Source organism: Aspergillus foveolatus, assembly GCF_047715535.1.
Source record: "Aspergillus foveolatus strain CBS 279.81 unplaced genomic scaffold BDW70scaffold_1, whole genome shotgun sequence".
Taxonomy (NCBI): Eukaryota; Fungi; Ascomycota; class Eurotiomycetes; order Eurotiales; family Aspergillaceae; genus Aspergillus; species Aspergillus foveolatus.
The window spans coordinates 913,711-928,956 of record NW_027396065.1 but is presented as its reverse complement, the minus strand read 5'-3'; the positions used below and the strand labels follow the sequence as shown (position 1 = coordinate 928,956).

Below are 15,246 nucleotides of genomic sequence, written 5' to 3'. Positions count from 1 at the left end.
CGATGTAATATTTAAATGATTTCACCGGCGCTTTTTGGCAATTCCGATGACCCTCGATCGTGTCTCATAGATAGAGATAGGGCTTGATTATCGTTGATTCGCTGGCCAATCAGAGCCTCGGAATCTCTTATCTCTGGTGGGAAGAAGGCGGTAGATCATGGCACCATACTGGCCAATCAGAAGCCGGCCCTGAGCCGTGGCCAGACTTCCAAACATCATCATTCGATCTCCAGCCCAACTCCGCGGAAATTCAGGCAGTGCATGGAAGCCATCCACCATGATCCACATCCACCAACAATGACAGCGCCAAACCTCATGCTTATCGCCGGCTCATTATCGTCAAACGGCTCTAGCCACACTCCAGATCCTGAACCCCCGTTTCTCGTGGCGTTCAATATCGATGACGGTCGTCCATTGCGAGATCGCTGATTTGCGTGTTACCACATAGCCATTGGCCCATTTAATTATCTCATGCTCCGATGCCACGGAGATACAGTCACCAAGGCGTTTGGTGACTCGTTGTGCCACACTATGGATTCCCGCTATATGAAGCTGGCAGCGTCGCCCGCGGCCGGCTCTTTTGGGACTTGTGTTTTCTCAGACCCCCTGCTCAATCACCGCGCCCGCCATCATGCCGTTGCTGGACGGTCCCCGGAACGGCGAGACTGTCACTGCCAGTGCTCACAATGGCATCCCTATTATCGACGGAGTCGACCCTACCACACTTCGAGCGGACTTTGACCAAGACCCCAACAGGCGGCAGAAGATCGTCGTCGTGGGGTTAGGCATGGTCGCCGTTGCATTCATGTATGTGCAGTGCGGGCTGTGATATTGTAATATCTATGTTGAGGCTGACTGGATTGGTTTAGTGAGAAACTCGTCAAGCTCGATTCAGAGAGACGCAAGTACGATATCGTCGTGATTGGAGAAGAGCCGCATATTGCCTACAACCGTGTAGGTCTGTCGTCGTACTTCGAGCACCGCAAGATCGAAGATCTATATCTGAACCCGAAAGAATGGGTAAGTGGTCCGGGCGTAGTCCAGGCGTAGTCCGGGGCGTGGTCCATGGCTTGGAGTGTGCTCAGCTGATAATGTGCTTTATGCAGTACGGCTCATTCAAGGACCGATCGTTCGACTACTACCTCAATACCCGAGTGACCGATGTTTTCCCTCAACAGAAAACTGTCAAGACCTCGACCGGTGACATTGTTTCGTACGATATCCTTGTTCTCGCTACTGGGTCAGACGCCGTGCTTCCTACTAGCACGCCTGGCCATGATGCCAAGGGGATCTTTGTTTATCGTACCATCTCCGACCTTGAACGGCTCATGGAGTTTGCGTCCAATCACAAGGGCCAAACCGGTGTCACAGTGGGAGGCGGTTTACTCGGCCTTGAAGCCGCCAAGGCCATGACAGATCTCGAAAACTTTGGCAGTGTCAAATTAATAGACCGCAACAAATGGGTGCTGGCCAGACAGCTGGATGGCGATGCCGGTTCCCTGGTGACCAAGAAGATCAGAGACCTCGGTTTGGAGGTGCTCCACGAGAAACGGGTGGCTAAGATTCATACTGATGACGACAACAATGTGACTGGTATTCTCTTCGAGGACGGCCAGGAGCTTGACTGTTGCTGTATCTGTTTTGCCGTATGCTTCCAAGACTTTCATCCTGGTTGTATGGTGCTGATTTAACTACAGATTGGCATTCGACCGCGAGACGAGCTGGGAGCAAGCGCCGGTATTCAATGCGCCAAGCGTGGCGGCTTCGTCATTGACGAAAGCTTGCGAACATCGGTTGACGACATTTACGCCATTGGCGAGTGTGCTAGCTGGGAAAACCAGACATTTGGTATTATTGCTCCCGGTATTGAGATGGCCGATGTGCTATCATTCAACTTGACGAACCCGGACAAGGAGCCGAAGAGATTCAACAGGCCGGACCTGAGCACCAAACTCAAGCTATTAGGAGTCGATGTTGCCAGTTTTGGTGACTTTTTTGCCGACAGAGATGGACCGAAATTCCTTCCGGGCCAACGACCGTCCGCCGAATCTATTGGAGCTGCAGACCCTAACCGTGAAGAAGAACCTCAGGTCAAGGCCCTCACGTATAGGGACCCATTTGGCGGAGTCTACAAGAAGTACCTGTTTACCATGGATGGGAAATACCTTCTTGGCGGTATGATGATTGGCGATACCAAGGACTATGTCAAGCTGAATCAGATGGTGAAGTCACAGAAGCCTCTGGAAGTACCACCCAGTGAATTCATCTTGGGTGCCCAGAGCGGTGGAGAAGAAAATGCAGACGATCTGTAAGTTCTATGTCAAGTTGCACAGCCGCTCGTTCACTGACAGGTCCAAAGTGATGACAGCACTCAGATTTGCTCGTGTCACAATGTGACCAAGGGCGACGTGGTAGAGAGCGTCAAGAGCGGCTCTTGCAAGACGATAGCAGACGTTAAGTCATGCACAAAGGCAGGAACGGGCTGTGGTGGCTGTATGCCTCTTGTGCAGTCCATCTTCAACAGAACCATGCTGGACATGGGCCAAGAAGTCTCAAACAACCGTATGTGCTTCGGCCCAGTTTCTGTTTTATCGCTAATCTTGTGCAGTGTGCGTCCATATTCCATACTCGCGGGCGGACCTTTATAATGTCATAGCCATCCGTCAACTAAGGACCTTTGACGATGTGATGAAGTCGGTTGGGAAATGCCCAGACTCGCTAGGATGTGAGATCTGTAAGCCGGCGATTGCGTCTATCCTCTCCAGTCTCTTCAACCCCCACCTTATGGACAAAGAATATCACGAACTACAAGAGACCAACGATAGATTCCTTGCCAACATTCAGAGAAACGGGACTTTCTCGGTTGTCCCCCGAGTTCCTGGAGGTGAAATCACAGCCGACAAGTTGATTGCAATTGGGCAGGTGGCCAAGAAGTACAATCTGTACTGCAAGATCACAGGTGGTCAGCGTATCGATATGTTTGGTGCCAAGAAGCAGGATCTACTCGATATTTGGACTGAGCTCGTCGATGCCGGTCTGGAGAGTGGCCATGCGTACGCCAAGTCACTCCGAACAGTCAAGGTGAGATTTATCCTTAGGCCAATGCAAACCGCGCTAACGGAATTCAGAGTTGTGTTGGAACAACCTGGTGCCGATTCGGCGTCGGAGACAGCGTTGGAATGGCTATTCGACTGGAGCAACGGTATAAGAGTATCCGAGCTCCACACAAGTTCAAGGGTGCTGTCTCTGGCTGCGTCCGAGAGTGTGCCGAAGCGCAAAACAAGGAGTGAGCAACGTTTCATTGTTTAATAAAAGCGCCGCTAACGTGAATAGCTTTGGTCTTATTGCTACCGAAAAGGGATTCAATATCTTCGTTGGTGGCAACGGAGGTGCCAAACCCCGTCATTCAGAGTTACTTGCCAAGGATGTACCACCTGAGGAGGTGATTCCGATCCTGGATCGCTACGTGATATTCTACATTAGAACTGCAGACAAACTCCAGCGAACGGCGAGATGGCTCGAGAGCCTTCCGGGCGGCATTGACTACCTCAAAGACGTCGTCCTCAATGACAAACTCGGAATAGCAGCAGAGATGGAGCGTCAAATGCAGGAACTGGTTGACAGCTACTTCTGCGAATGGACCGAGACAGTCAGAAATCCCAAACGTCGCAAGTACTTCCAACAGTTCGCCAACACTGACGAGACGGTCGAGAACGTGGAGATTGTTAAGGAGCGCGAGCAAATGCGCCCGACTTACTGGCCCAAGGACGGAGCCAACGAAGACTTCAAGGGTCACCAATGGTCCAGCCTCTCGTGGCAGCCCGTGATCAAGGCTGACTATTTCTCCGACGGCCCACCTGCAATCTCGTCCGCCAATATCAAGCGCGGTGATACCCAATTGGCCATTTTCAAGGTCAAAGGCAAGTACTACGCTACACAACAAATGTGCCCTCACAAGCGAACCTTCGTCTTGTCCGACGGTCTGATTGGCGACGACGACAACGGCAAATACTGGGTATCGTGTCCGTACCACAAGCGGAACTTCGAACTCAACGGCGAGCAGGCGGGCCGTTGCCAAAACGATGAGGCAATGAATATTGCCACGTTCCCGGTCGAGGAGCGGGAGGATGGCTGGATTTACATGAAGCTTCCACCAATTGAGGAGCTGGACTCCGTCCTTGGGACGGAAAAGTGGAAGGTGAAGAAGGGTGAAGCTGTGGACCCGTTTGAGGCGTATGACAAGAAGTATAGCGGGATGAAAGGGAAGAGAGCCGGTGCCAAGGGAATCGAGGGCAGCAAGCCGGTTCGGTCTCCTTCAAACACGATAGACTGGTAGACTGGCGCGGATACGTTTTACGATGTGATATTAGTACGGTGGGCATGCTTATTGGTTTTGCATGGCGTTTTTTTTTGATTCAGGCGGTTCTATGCATTATACCTAGCGTTGAAAACAATCTATGATTATACTATACTCGAATTGGTAACAGCCTTAGAACGCTGCCTACATAAGTTGAATTGCCTCGCTACATAAATGCTTCTCTGTGCTTTGCAGAGAACAGAGTAGGGCCTGATGTTGTTGATGCCTGAGGCCAATAACCTTGATGAGTAAACTCTACGTGATTGGTTGGTGAGGTTGTTATCTCTTCGACGCAGCCAGACCCATTTTCCCTCCGCAATCCTCCATCTGCCCCGATAACACCCCTAGAAAAGGGCCCATTTGCGTCTTAAGATCTCCGCGGAGCCAATTTAACTCTGGTTCATGATTTCTTGTTCTCAAGAGACCACCGTCATCATCATGGCACACAAAACAGGCACCGGAACGGTCCCCGTGGAGCCGTCAGCACATACTTACAGTTGATGAACAACAAACAATTCAACACTTGAACCTGCAGTTCCGAGGAGATCGTCGACATCTTTGTCATTCTTCATGCATTGATATCGAGGTATACGTCAAAGCTGCACGGAAGTTGCTTTTTACTGCGTCCTCAACGCCCACATGGACGAGTCTCGACCCAAAACAGCCAGTTCCGTGTGGTTCCAGCTTCTAGATACCCGCGGAGTCTGTACTGCGAAAAGGCCGGATTGCCTTATCGGAAGGCTAAAACTCTGTGCGAGGTGAAGATCCGGTCTGTGGGTCATATACTTTTCTTATCTCGATGTCGTTGATAGCGGTCAGCTCCATCCTCAGCCACACCACATCCATGCTGACGGCCTTGTCTCCTCCGCTGACTATTAGCCTGCGGAATATGCGGCATGGCTTTGACACTCCCACGGGCCAGCACTCCCATGAAGCTCGCTGAGTGGGTGCGGACCAACACCGTTTGAAGGCAGCCATGCCTATTTGGTCTGATAAATCTCGCGGCTTTCTCGTTACGAATACCAAGGAGACATCACTCGAGTTGCCATTTCTAATCGTTGATCGGGTTCGGGACCCTGATAGATTACTGCCTGACTATTCTTGTGCTGGCTCCCGAGTGTCCTAGCCCTGACGACATGCTGATATCCCGGGGAGATACATGACACTTCCTTTTCAGTCAGACATGAGTCGTTTCCGATTGATGATTGTGCCTATTGTTTATATAGCAGGCCCGTCTCTCATTGATCTGGCTATCCCAGGATAACAATCAAGCAATTGTCTAGCCTATTTGATATCTCTCTATGAACTGCAGTTCCCTCTCTTCTAGTATCATTCGTCTTATTGGTTACTCCCATATATCCTGGAGGTATAGAATAGCACGGCCGATCCGTTCTTCCACAAGTCGAGTTTAGCTCCAACTTCATCCTTATTCAACCAGATCAGGCGAAGTCGTTGAAGAGATGGACTTCGCCAAGCTGCTGGTAGCCTCTCCTGAGGTCAACCCTAACAACAGAAAGGCCCTCACCATTCCAGTCCTGAACCCATTTGACACATATGGCCGAGTCTTCTTCTTCTCATGGTTTGGCTTCATGCTTGCATTCCTCTCATGGTATGCCTTCCCGCCTCTGGTAAGTCTATTCTTCCGACACCCCGCACTGAAGGAATCCTAACAATGAGGCCAGTTGACCGTCACTATCCGCGATGATCTCGACATGTCCCAAACACAAATTGCAAACTCAAACATCATTGCTTTAATAGCTACGTAAGTTTCCTGCATACAAGGACAAGAAGCAGAGCCAGCCCTAACCCTATATCAGACTACTAGTTCGACTTGTCTGTGGCCCCCTATGCGATCGTTTCGGACCTCGATTAGTCTTCATCGGCCTACTGCTAGTGGGCTCCATTCCTACCGCGATGGCCGGTCTCGTCACCTCACCCCAAGGACTGATTGCCCTGCGCTTCTTCATCGGCATACTCGGCGGCACGTTCGTTCCCTGCCAAGTCTGGTGCACGGGGTTCTTCGACAAGAGTATTGTTGGGACAGCCAACTCCCTAGCTGCCGGTCTAGGTAACGCTGGTGGCGGCATTACATACTTCGTCATGCCGGCCATCTTCGACTCCCTCGTCCGTGACCAAGGACTCCCCGCACACAAGGCCTGGCGCGTCGCCTACATCGTCCCCTTTATCTTAATCGTTGCCGCCGCCCTAGGCATGCTCTTCACTTGCGATGACACCCCTACTGGAAAATGGTCCGAGCGGCACATCTGGATGAAGGAGGATACCCAGACAGCATCTAAAGGCAATATTGTCGACCTTAGCTCCGGTGCGCAGTCCTCCCGTCCCTCCGGACCCCCTTCCATCATCGCGTACGCCATCCCCGACGTCGAAAAGAAAGGCACCGAGACTCCACTAGAACCTCAGTCCCAGGCAATCGGCCAACTCGACGCCTTCCGCGCAGACGCCGTTGCCTCCCCCTCCCGCAAGGAAGCTTTTAACGTCATCTTCAGCCTCGCAACGATGGCTGTTGCAGTCCCCTACTCATGCTCCTTTGGGTCTGAGCTCGCAATTAACTCAATCCTGGGCGACTATTATGACAAGAACTTCCCGTACATGGGCCAAACACAGACCGGTAAATGGGCCGCTATGTTCGGGTTCCTGAACATTGTCTGTCGTCCGGCAGGCGGATTTCTGGCAGATTTTCTTTACCGGAAAACGAACACGCCCTGGGCTAAGAAACTCCTCCTCTCGTTTTTAGGTGTTGTCATGGGTGCGTTCATGATTGCAATGGGTTTCTCAGATCCAAAGTCTGAAGCGACTATGTTTGGTCTTACTGCCGGGTTGGCCTTCTTTCTCGAGTCTTGTAATGGGGCAATATTTTCACTTGTGCCACATGTTCATCCTTATGCTAATGGTATGTTTTTTCCCACTTTGCGCTCAACTTTGAAAAAGGAATTCAAGTAACTAACAGTTACAGGGATCGTCTCCGGCATGGTCGGTGGGTTCGGAAACCTCGGCGGTATCATCTTCGCGATCATCTTTCGCTACAGTCATCACGACTACGCGCGCGGCATCTGGATTCTAGGTGTTATTTCCATGGCCGTGTTTATCTCTGTCTCCTGGGTTCGGCCTGTGCCGAAAAGTCAGATGAGGGAGTAGTTGACCGTTTGATTGGTTTTTCAAGAGGCGTTTAGGTTCGGTTTTGTTCTGTTTGGTTTAGCGATATGATACCATGATATACTATAGACTGAGTGATGATTGTGACATGCATTTTGACTATACCTGATGTCCACCTTCATACCCGTACTCTATTTTTCTTTCTTGATATATTTTGCCATTGGAGGAACTGCATAAATTCCAGGCTTAACTACCCACTCCATCCTCGGGCTAATACTCCCCGAGCTGAGGGGCAACATCTAGGTCTGAGGTAACGTTCATCTTCCCCCTCCCTTGGACCTTCACCCAAAATATCTTCAATCCAGATCACATAAAAGGTTGATTGATTAACCGATAAGCAAATTGAAAGAGCAAGAAAAATGGCCCGTCGCATCGCCCAAATTGTGCACCTCAAGCCTTCCGCCGTCGCCGCATACAAGGAATGCCATGCAAACGTTTGGCCCGAGGTCCTGCAGCAGATCAAGGAATGTAATATCCGTGATTGTGGGTATCCTATCCTTTACTTTCTCATTCGACGGGAAACGAGGAAATGAGCAGTGGTTGGGCTAATTGTTCGATTGGACGCGGCAGACTCAATATTCTTCGACAATGAGCGCACGCTCTTTGCTACGTTCAAGTACGTCGGGGATGACTATGAGGGCGACATGGAGAAGATGCGGGCAAATCCAAAGGTGCGGGAGTGGTGGGCTATGACGGATGGGATGCAGGAGAGTCCTATTTCTGGGGCTGTGAGTAGTGCGGAGGGGCCGGGGTGGTGGAAAGTCTTAGAGGAGGTGTTCTATACGGAGTAATAGCGGAAAAAAAGCTGATCATGTATTGTACATAGTATTGTTGGTATTCTTCTCAAAGGAGTTTTGACCATGGATGGTCGGAATATATGACCGTTAAGAAGGCGTTTAGTCTCGCAATGTTCTGGTCTTCAGGATGACCGGCACCTAAAGCCCTCGAAGTCATGAAAGACTGTAAACCTTCAGCAGCAGTATCGAGATTAGGCAAAGTACACGAAAGTCATGCAAAGATGGGTATCCTTCACGAGCGAACTGCTAAACCGAGAAAATGAGTACCCAAAACGCCGTCCCACAATGGAAAACAAATGTGTGTCGAAAATCATCATAACTCATACAGTATCAGCAGCGTGCGCCGCATCACTCAGAGCCTCCCGGAACATCCTTCAGGATCTCCCAGCCGTACTCTTCCTCTGGCTTCTCGGGTTCCATGCCAAGGGCATTGCGGTAGGCGCGGACCTCGTTCTGTAGGCCGGCAACGATACGGATGGGAAGTTCGTCCTCCTCGCAGCGGAGGCGATAAGCGGTGCGAATCATCTCGGCGCACTTCAGAGTTTGCGCATGCCAGTGGTCACGGTCCAGACGGCTTTCCAGGTGAGCATCACGCTCCGCCTGGAGAAGATTATTGTAGTGGCGTTTTTGAGCCAGGTAGTGCATGTTGTTGTTGTGGCAGTAGTTGCGAATCTGCTCCACCATAATACCGACAGCCGCTTCATACTCCCCAATTAGTTTGGTGTTCTCGATCTGCTCGTTTTTCAAGATTTCTACCAAACGTCTTTCCTTGGCGAGCGCGCGTTCAAGCTCGGCAATGCGAGCACCTGGTTCGGTCAATAGCTGCTTCCCCTTATGTGAAGCGAGATACTCACTAGATATTTCCCCATTAACCTGCTGAAGATTAGGGCTAGTTCCCTCAGAAGCAGAGCGTTTCTGGAATTGTCAGCATAGTTCAATCCAAGCAGAAAAGCGAGTAACAAACCATAATCTCCTCCGCGCTAGAGACGATACTCTTAGTCATATCACGGTTGTTCTTCAGCACGTCGCTCAGTTCTAGTATTATGTCGAATAAATGGCGCAGATCCATCTGATGTCCCGCATTCATCGGCACTCCGCCGTTCATCCCAGCCATACCGCCGCCATTAACTTGTGGAGGTGGAGTAGCCATGGGTGAAGGTATAGGCTGGCGGGGAACACCAGGTATGTTGGACGGTCCAGAATTCGGATTATCGTAACTCGAGTACATTCCCGAGCCAGGGTTGCTGCCACTACTACTGCTCATAGACATAGTTGCTGCGTCGAAAGCACGGTTCAGTTCTGCCAATTGCGACTCGTATTCCTTAGTATTCTGATTGAACGTGCCTTCGTCGTCGTATTCAAATCCAGTGGACTCAACACCCAGGACCTCCTTTCTGAACTTTTCAAGGTCCCGACGACTAACGTGGGTGGAGCGACGACGATGCCCACGCACAAACGGTGCCTTCGAAGCACTGGAAGGTGTAGACGCAGCGATGGTGTCGGGTACAAGGGTGTTTTCGTCGTCTGGAAATCGGGGTAGACGAGGAGTGGACCTCGAATTAGGCGAAGAATCGCGAAGAGAAGTCGATACTGGCTTCGCTATCGCGTTGTGTTGTTGAGCTCGGTGCTGTGATTGAAGTAATGGAGAAGCACTGTCTGAAGCTGGAACTGGGGGCACCGCTTCACCAAAACAGTCAAGCGCCGGAGTTTCGGATGACAAGTCCCGAGCACCAGTCTCAAAGGAGCCACAGATTGAGGCGTCTTTTTCTGATTCCTCCATGGCAAAAGCAGATCGTGTTCAAAATAATAGGAATTTATCACTGTAGAGATAATGGTGTTCTACAGGAATGTGAGACGTAAGAAATCTGTGGCAGGATGAAAGAGTGTTTGGTGTTTCTTTTTCTATTTCCTTAACACTCCTGTCACCGTCGCAGCTGCAGTCAGTTCAAGTACCCTACAGTTTCCCCCTTGCACTTTTCTTCAGAAAATAGGCAATAATTCAAAACTTTCCTAAGTCTGTATGCTATATCTAAGGGGGAAAATCTAAACCATTTTCAGTCGGTTCTTTCCGCACCCCTGTGTCACTGGACCACACAAAAACTATCAAACGGAAATAGGTCAGATATATATATCATGGATTCATTTACATTTCGAGGACTGTCGACCATATTTACAGGCTTAGGATTCGCTAATCCATGTCAAGAAGCGCCGCAAGCTTCTGCTCTGTATCCAGCACATATGAAACCTCACCTCTACCATCACTGTTAGCCGCCTGGCTCTGCGCGATGCGACCACTGACCCGTGCAACCAGCATTCGCATCTTCTCTAATTCTCGAACCAGTTCTCCGTCCTTCGTGACAAGGTTGGGTTGGACATTCGTCTGGGGTTCGCGGAACGGTTCCAGAAGACGTTGCAGCAGTCGCAATTGGTCCAGACGCCGTTGTCGCTGTTGCCGCTGATTATCAAGGTTCGCAAGACGTTCTCGGAGGCGCTTGTACCTGTACAACGATGAGCCGGGTAAAACTGAAATTCACCGTACAGAAGTGCTGACCTGAGTTGTTCCTCTTCGCTTGCGGATCGGTCGTAGAGTTCCCCAGGAAGTTGAGTAATATTTCTAGAGACATGTCAGCTGGAAGCAGCAGATGGATAATGAGAGAAAGCCTAACGGGTGACTGGACAAGTCGACAGTCCTGTCGACGCCTCTATCAAGCGAGGTTACCTCACGGGTAGCTTGATTGACCGAGGCCCAATATAGACTCGCGATTTGTTGTGCCACATGCTGGATCGCCTGAGAGGAGTAAATAACGCGATTGTGTTGTTTTAATGCTGCATTCACTGGGGCAGAGGTACATTAGTCTCTACCAATTAGACAGGAGCATAACAGGAAGCAAGGTCGAGGCAACGACATAGGCGAATGCGACAACTACTAGTCGAAGGGCAGCAAGGCGAGTATATCGAACTTACATTTCTGCAGTACATCACCAACCACCTTGTCGCTCAAATCCTCCTCTACTGGCTCGGTGGCATAACTTCGCCAATCCTCCGGGGCTTCAAGGCTTTCCGACAAGATACGAATCTGCGCCCTAATAAACGATGATTTCAGTTCGGGGATGGACCGAGAGGACTCCATGGCCCCATAGTGCCTCTGGTTTGAATGTTATGTTGAAGAAGCAACCAAGCGCGTCAGACATCTGCCGGTTATCGATAACGGCATCACGCACGTGATTGGGAGGACAAGGAATCGCCTGGCAGTTGGTATAAGCTGCTGAATTGATGTAGACAATAGGGGCAAGAACATTACTTAAACTGAGGCAAGCTGGCTTGGGACCTCTAAGCGTTGGTTGGCTGTGTTTGGTCCTCGCCGATTTAATCGAAGCGCTCTCCAAAGGCGTTTGGCCGATGTATACCTCGGCAACCACTTTTTACTCCGCAGACAGGTCAACGTGAGAACTGCCAACAAAACGCTATTGTTTTTCCTTCACTGAAGAAAGGACAGTACTATCCGAAATATCCGATATCAAAGCTCACAGGATTGTTCTTGCTACTTCACTATGGCAGAAAGCCAACGGCCAGTGGGCCTGCTGTTCGATATCGGCGGCGTTTGTGTAAGCCGTTGAGGGCCCAGGACGTCCACTACATGTGCTGATAACTATTTAGGTCGTATCGCCATTTCAAGCTATCTTAGATTATGAGATTGCTCATAATATACCCCCCGGATGGGTGAATTTCAGCATCTCCCGCACCTCCCCTCACGGCAGTTGGCACAAACTGGAGCGGGGAGACATCAAGATGGACGCCGACTTCTTCGCTGGGTTTAACAAGGACCTGCGGGACCCCAAGTTATGGAAGCTATTCAACGAGGGTCTTCGGAAAAAAGATTCCAGCAAAGTCTTAGAGGCGAACCCACCGTTGCCTGAGATAGACGCAGAGTGGCTATTTTGGGAGATGATGAGGGTATCAAGAACGCCTGATAAGTTCATGTGGCCGGCGCTGAAGAAGCTGAAGGAGTCTGACAAGTTCATTATGGGAGCTTTGTCGAATACTGTTATCTTCCCTGACGGTCATGAATTCAACAAAGATACGATCGGCCGTGAGACGATGTTCGACTTCTTCATTTCATCCGCGCATACTGGTCTGAGAAAGCCGGATCCGAAGATATACCAGGTTGCCTTGGAGGAGATGAACGCTGCAGCTCAGCGAAAGGGGATCAAGCAGCCTGTGCGTGCTTGCGACGTGGTTTTTCTAGATGATATTGGCCAGAATCTAAAGCCTGCGAAGGCTATAGGAATGAAGACTATCAAGGTGAATCTTGGACATATAGAAGACGCAGTCAAAGAGCTGGAGAAGGTTACTGGGCTTCAATTGTTGGAAAATCAAGCCAAGCTTTGAGAGCCAACGCATGATTAGGAGCATATACTATGCAGCACGCGATAGATCTTCGAGCATAGAACAATAATTTTAGCGAAATTGATTTATATCCTTCAGGACAAGAATTGGTGTTCCCGCCGCTAGTACCTGAATCTTGGGGTCGAGTCGTCGCCCACCCGGAGACCACAACTGCTGCGGGACCCAGCTAAGCGACAGTCCACAAATTGCACAAATAGATCGTCCCACAAAATTTCTTGACCTCTCTGCAAGGCAACCGTCGACAACCAGCCCAACAGTCAAAATGGTGAGTTAATGCTGCCATTCTTGAGAAATGGCAACACTGTTGCATTGTTTCTGGCCTGTCCTTTGAAATCATGAGTTTTTCTCGTGCTTTTCGGGTCTTTGCAAGATGCTTCGGATGAGGGTTTTTCTGAAGCGCAAATTGCTGACTCGAATGACTGTCTGGTAGGCCCCTTACTCGAAGACCGTCAAGTCCAGCGCGTACTACAGGTAAGATATGATCGCAAATTTTCGATGTGAAGCTGCCTGCTAATACATTCCACAGTCGCTACCAGACCAAGTACCGCCGTCGCAGAGAGGGAAAGACCGACTACTATGCTCGTAAGCGCCTGATCACCCAGGCCAAGAACAAGTACAACGCTCCCAAGTACCGCCTGGTCGTTCGCTTCACCAACCGCGACATCATCACCCAGATCGTCTACTCTGAAATCACCGGTGACAAGGTCTTCGCCAGCGCCTACTCCCACGAGCTTAAGCGCTATGGCATCACCAACGGTCTGACCAACTGGGCCGCCGCCTACGCTACCGGTCTCCTTCTCGCCCGCCGCACTCTCAAGAAGCTCGGTCTTGACGAGGACTTCACCGGTGTTGAGGAGGCCGATGGAGAGTTCTCCCTCACCGAGGCTGCCGAGACCGAGGAGGGTACTCGCCGCCCCTTCAAGGCCTTCCTCGACGTCGGTCTTGCCCGTACCTCCACTGGTGCCCGTGTCTTCGGTGCCATGAAGGGTGCTTCCGACGGTGGTATCTTCATTCCTCACTCCGAGAGCCGTTTCCCCGGTTACGACATCGAGGCCGAGGAGCTCGACGCCGAGACTCTCCGCAGCTATATCTTCGGTGGTCACGTTGCCGAGTACATGGAGGGTCTCGCTGATGACGATGAGGAGCGTTTCCGCAGCCAGTTCCACAAGTACACCGAGAACGAGATTGACGCCGGTGACATTGAGGAGCTCTATGCCGAGGCCCACAAGGCCATCCGTGCCGACCCCTTCAAGAAAGACGAGTCTGAGGGCCCCAAGAAGACTAAGGAGGAGTGGAAGGCTGAGAGCAAGAAGTACCGCAAGACCAAGCTCTCCCGTGAGGAGAAGAAGGCTCGTGTTGAGGCTAAGATCCGTGAGCTTGCTGCTTAGATGTTTTTTCCTTGACCGGAAGGCGGATTGATCGTACTTGATGCCTAGCTGAGTGCGATAGTCAAAGCAGAAAAGTTTACTTTTGTCAACAATATAGGGCTTGCCAGTCGGCGATTCTTCAGATATCCTGCTTGTAGCTTGATGACTTTATGACGATGTTTGTTTTTTGTCTAGGGCTGGTTTACGGCGTATTATTGGCGCGGGCAATCGAAATGGGTATATTTTCTTCAAAGCTCAAGTCTCCAATAAATTGGCCGGCATGTCCAATAGTAGGTTCGACCTGTATACTATAAAGGTTAACCCAAGCCCGGTCACCTACCACAGTTCTTTCACCGAGCTTCTTGCCAGGTATATCGGCCATTTTGTGGCTGCCGATCGATGAAAAAATGTCGTATGCTCTGTTGAAGACATCTACGGCACCTACGGCATGTTTGATGCCGCGAGAGCCGACGGAATATGATCCCAAATAGGGTAACCTCTCTTGTGATCTGCCTCCCACAAAAGAGGGTCTGTCAGACCTACGGATGATCTATATTAATCAGAGAACACCCGCGAGTCCAACTATTGGATGGTCATTGCACAGTAGTTTGCGTGCACGCGTAGCTTTGAATAGCCACTCCAAGACTCTGGTCCCTGACTGGATCACTAATACTAATGGAAAAATCCCACATGACACAATATCCAGGTGGGAATGTTACGGCGCTCAAAAATCGAAGAGAACTACTACAGGCAAACCACTAAGCTGGACTTAAAGGAGTAACAGCGATCAGCAGGTTGAATCGCCTATCGCTTTGCTATTCCACTAGCAGCACCGCAGCCATCGTTATCACCTGACCTCTTCATGGTAATGCTTTTACTAGTGCATTCTGTAAAATACGAGGGATTTGGAAATCAACTGCCAGTTACTCGACGGAGCGGGCGGGCAAAAAGAACTGGATCAAGCGTGCAGTAATCGCCCTCGCATGCGTCCTGCCAACCACTGATTGCAATAGTTGTCTGCAGCAAAGGTATTCTGTGTAACGCCGAGGAAGATCAGACAATCATGGCCTTTTGAGGCAAATTTTAACGTCCTGCATTTTTGCTTGCATGGCCTGCCTTGCAGCTTGCGACATCTTCAGGACCG

At 50.5% G+C, this 15,246-nt stretch overlaps 6 protein-coding genes across 6 annotated transcripts; 4 read left to right on the top strand and 2 right to left on the bottom strand.

Moving 5' to 3' along the window:
- Positions 1–631: 631 nt before the first annotated feature.
- Positions 632–4,336, top strand: niiA (nitrite reductase niiA; the record flags this gene model as incomplete). The annotated part of the gene is made up of 8 exons (XM_073739983.1): positions 632–807; positions 870–1,020; positions 1,107–1,646; positions 1,698–2,308; positions 2,360–2,562; positions 2,609–3,081; positions 3,129–3,286; positions 3,334–4,336. The coding sequence occupies 8 exons, from the start codon at positions 632–634 to the stop codon at positions 4,334–4,336; spliced, it is 3,315 nt and encodes a 1,104-aa protein (XP_073601248.1).
- Positions 4,337–5,553: 1,217 nt separating this feature from the next.
- On the top strand, positions 5,554–7,774 carry BDW70DRAFT_3795 (MFS transporter). The gene is made up of 4 exons (XM_073743880.1): positions 5,554–5,985; positions 6,040–6,119; positions 6,175–7,268; positions 7,332–7,774. Exons 1-4 carry the CDS (start codon positions 5,818–5,820, stop codon positions 7,511–7,513), a joined length of 1,524 nt encoding a protein of 507 aa, XP_073601247.1. The 5' UTR covers positions 5,554–5,817; the 3' UTR covers positions 7,514–7,774.
- A 116-nt stretch (positions 7,775–7,890) lies between these two features.
- On the top strand, positions 7,891–8,322 carry BDW70DRAFT_155109 (L-rhamnose mutarotase; the record flags this gene model as incomplete). The annotated part of the gene is made up of 2 exons (XM_073739982.1): positions 7,891–8,014; positions 8,102–8,322. 2 exons carry the CDS (start codon positions 7,891–7,893, stop codon positions 8,320–8,322), a joined length of 345 nt encoding a protein of 114 aa, XP_073601246.1.
- Positions 8,323–8,676: 354 nt separating this feature from the next.
- On the bottom strand, positions 8,677–10,108 carry BDW70DRAFT_155108 (uncharacterized protein; the record flags this gene model as incomplete). Its single annotated transcript, XM_073739981.1, has 3 exons — positions 8,677–9,134; positions 9,183–9,243; positions 9,293–10,108. 3 exons carry the CDS (start codon positions 10,106–10,108, stop codon positions 8,677–8,679), a joined length of 1,335 nt encoding a protein of 444 aa, XP_073601245.1.
- A 261-nt stretch (positions 10,109–10,369) lies between these two features.
- BDW70DRAFT_3741 (kinetochore subunit FTA4 family protein) lies at positions 10,370–11,815 on the bottom strand. Its single transcript, XM_073743863.1, has 5 exons — positions 11,630–11,815; positions 11,293–11,573; positions 10,995–11,163; positions 10,880–10,942; positions 10,370–10,826 (listed from the first exon to the last, which is right to left on the bottom strand). The coding sequence occupies exons 2-5, from the start codon at positions 11,456–11,458 to the stop codon at positions 10,517–10,519; spliced, it is 708 nt and encodes a 235-aa protein (XP_073601244.1). The 5' UTR covers positions 11,459–11,573; positions 11,630–11,815; the 3' UTR covers positions 10,370–10,516.
- Positions 11,816–11,879: 64 nt separating this feature from the next.
- BDW70DRAFT_146522 (uncharacterized protein) lies at positions 11,880–14,123 on the top strand (the record flags this gene model as incomplete). Its single annotated transcript, XM_073738589.1, has 3 exons — positions 11,880–11,933; positions 11,986–12,630; positions 13,239–14,123. The coding sequence occupies 3 exons, from the start codon at positions 11,880–11,882 to the stop codon at positions 14,121–14,123; spliced, it is 1,584 nt and encodes a 527-aa protein (XP_073601243.1).
- Between the last annotated feature and the right edge of the window lie 1,123 nt (positions 14,124–15,246).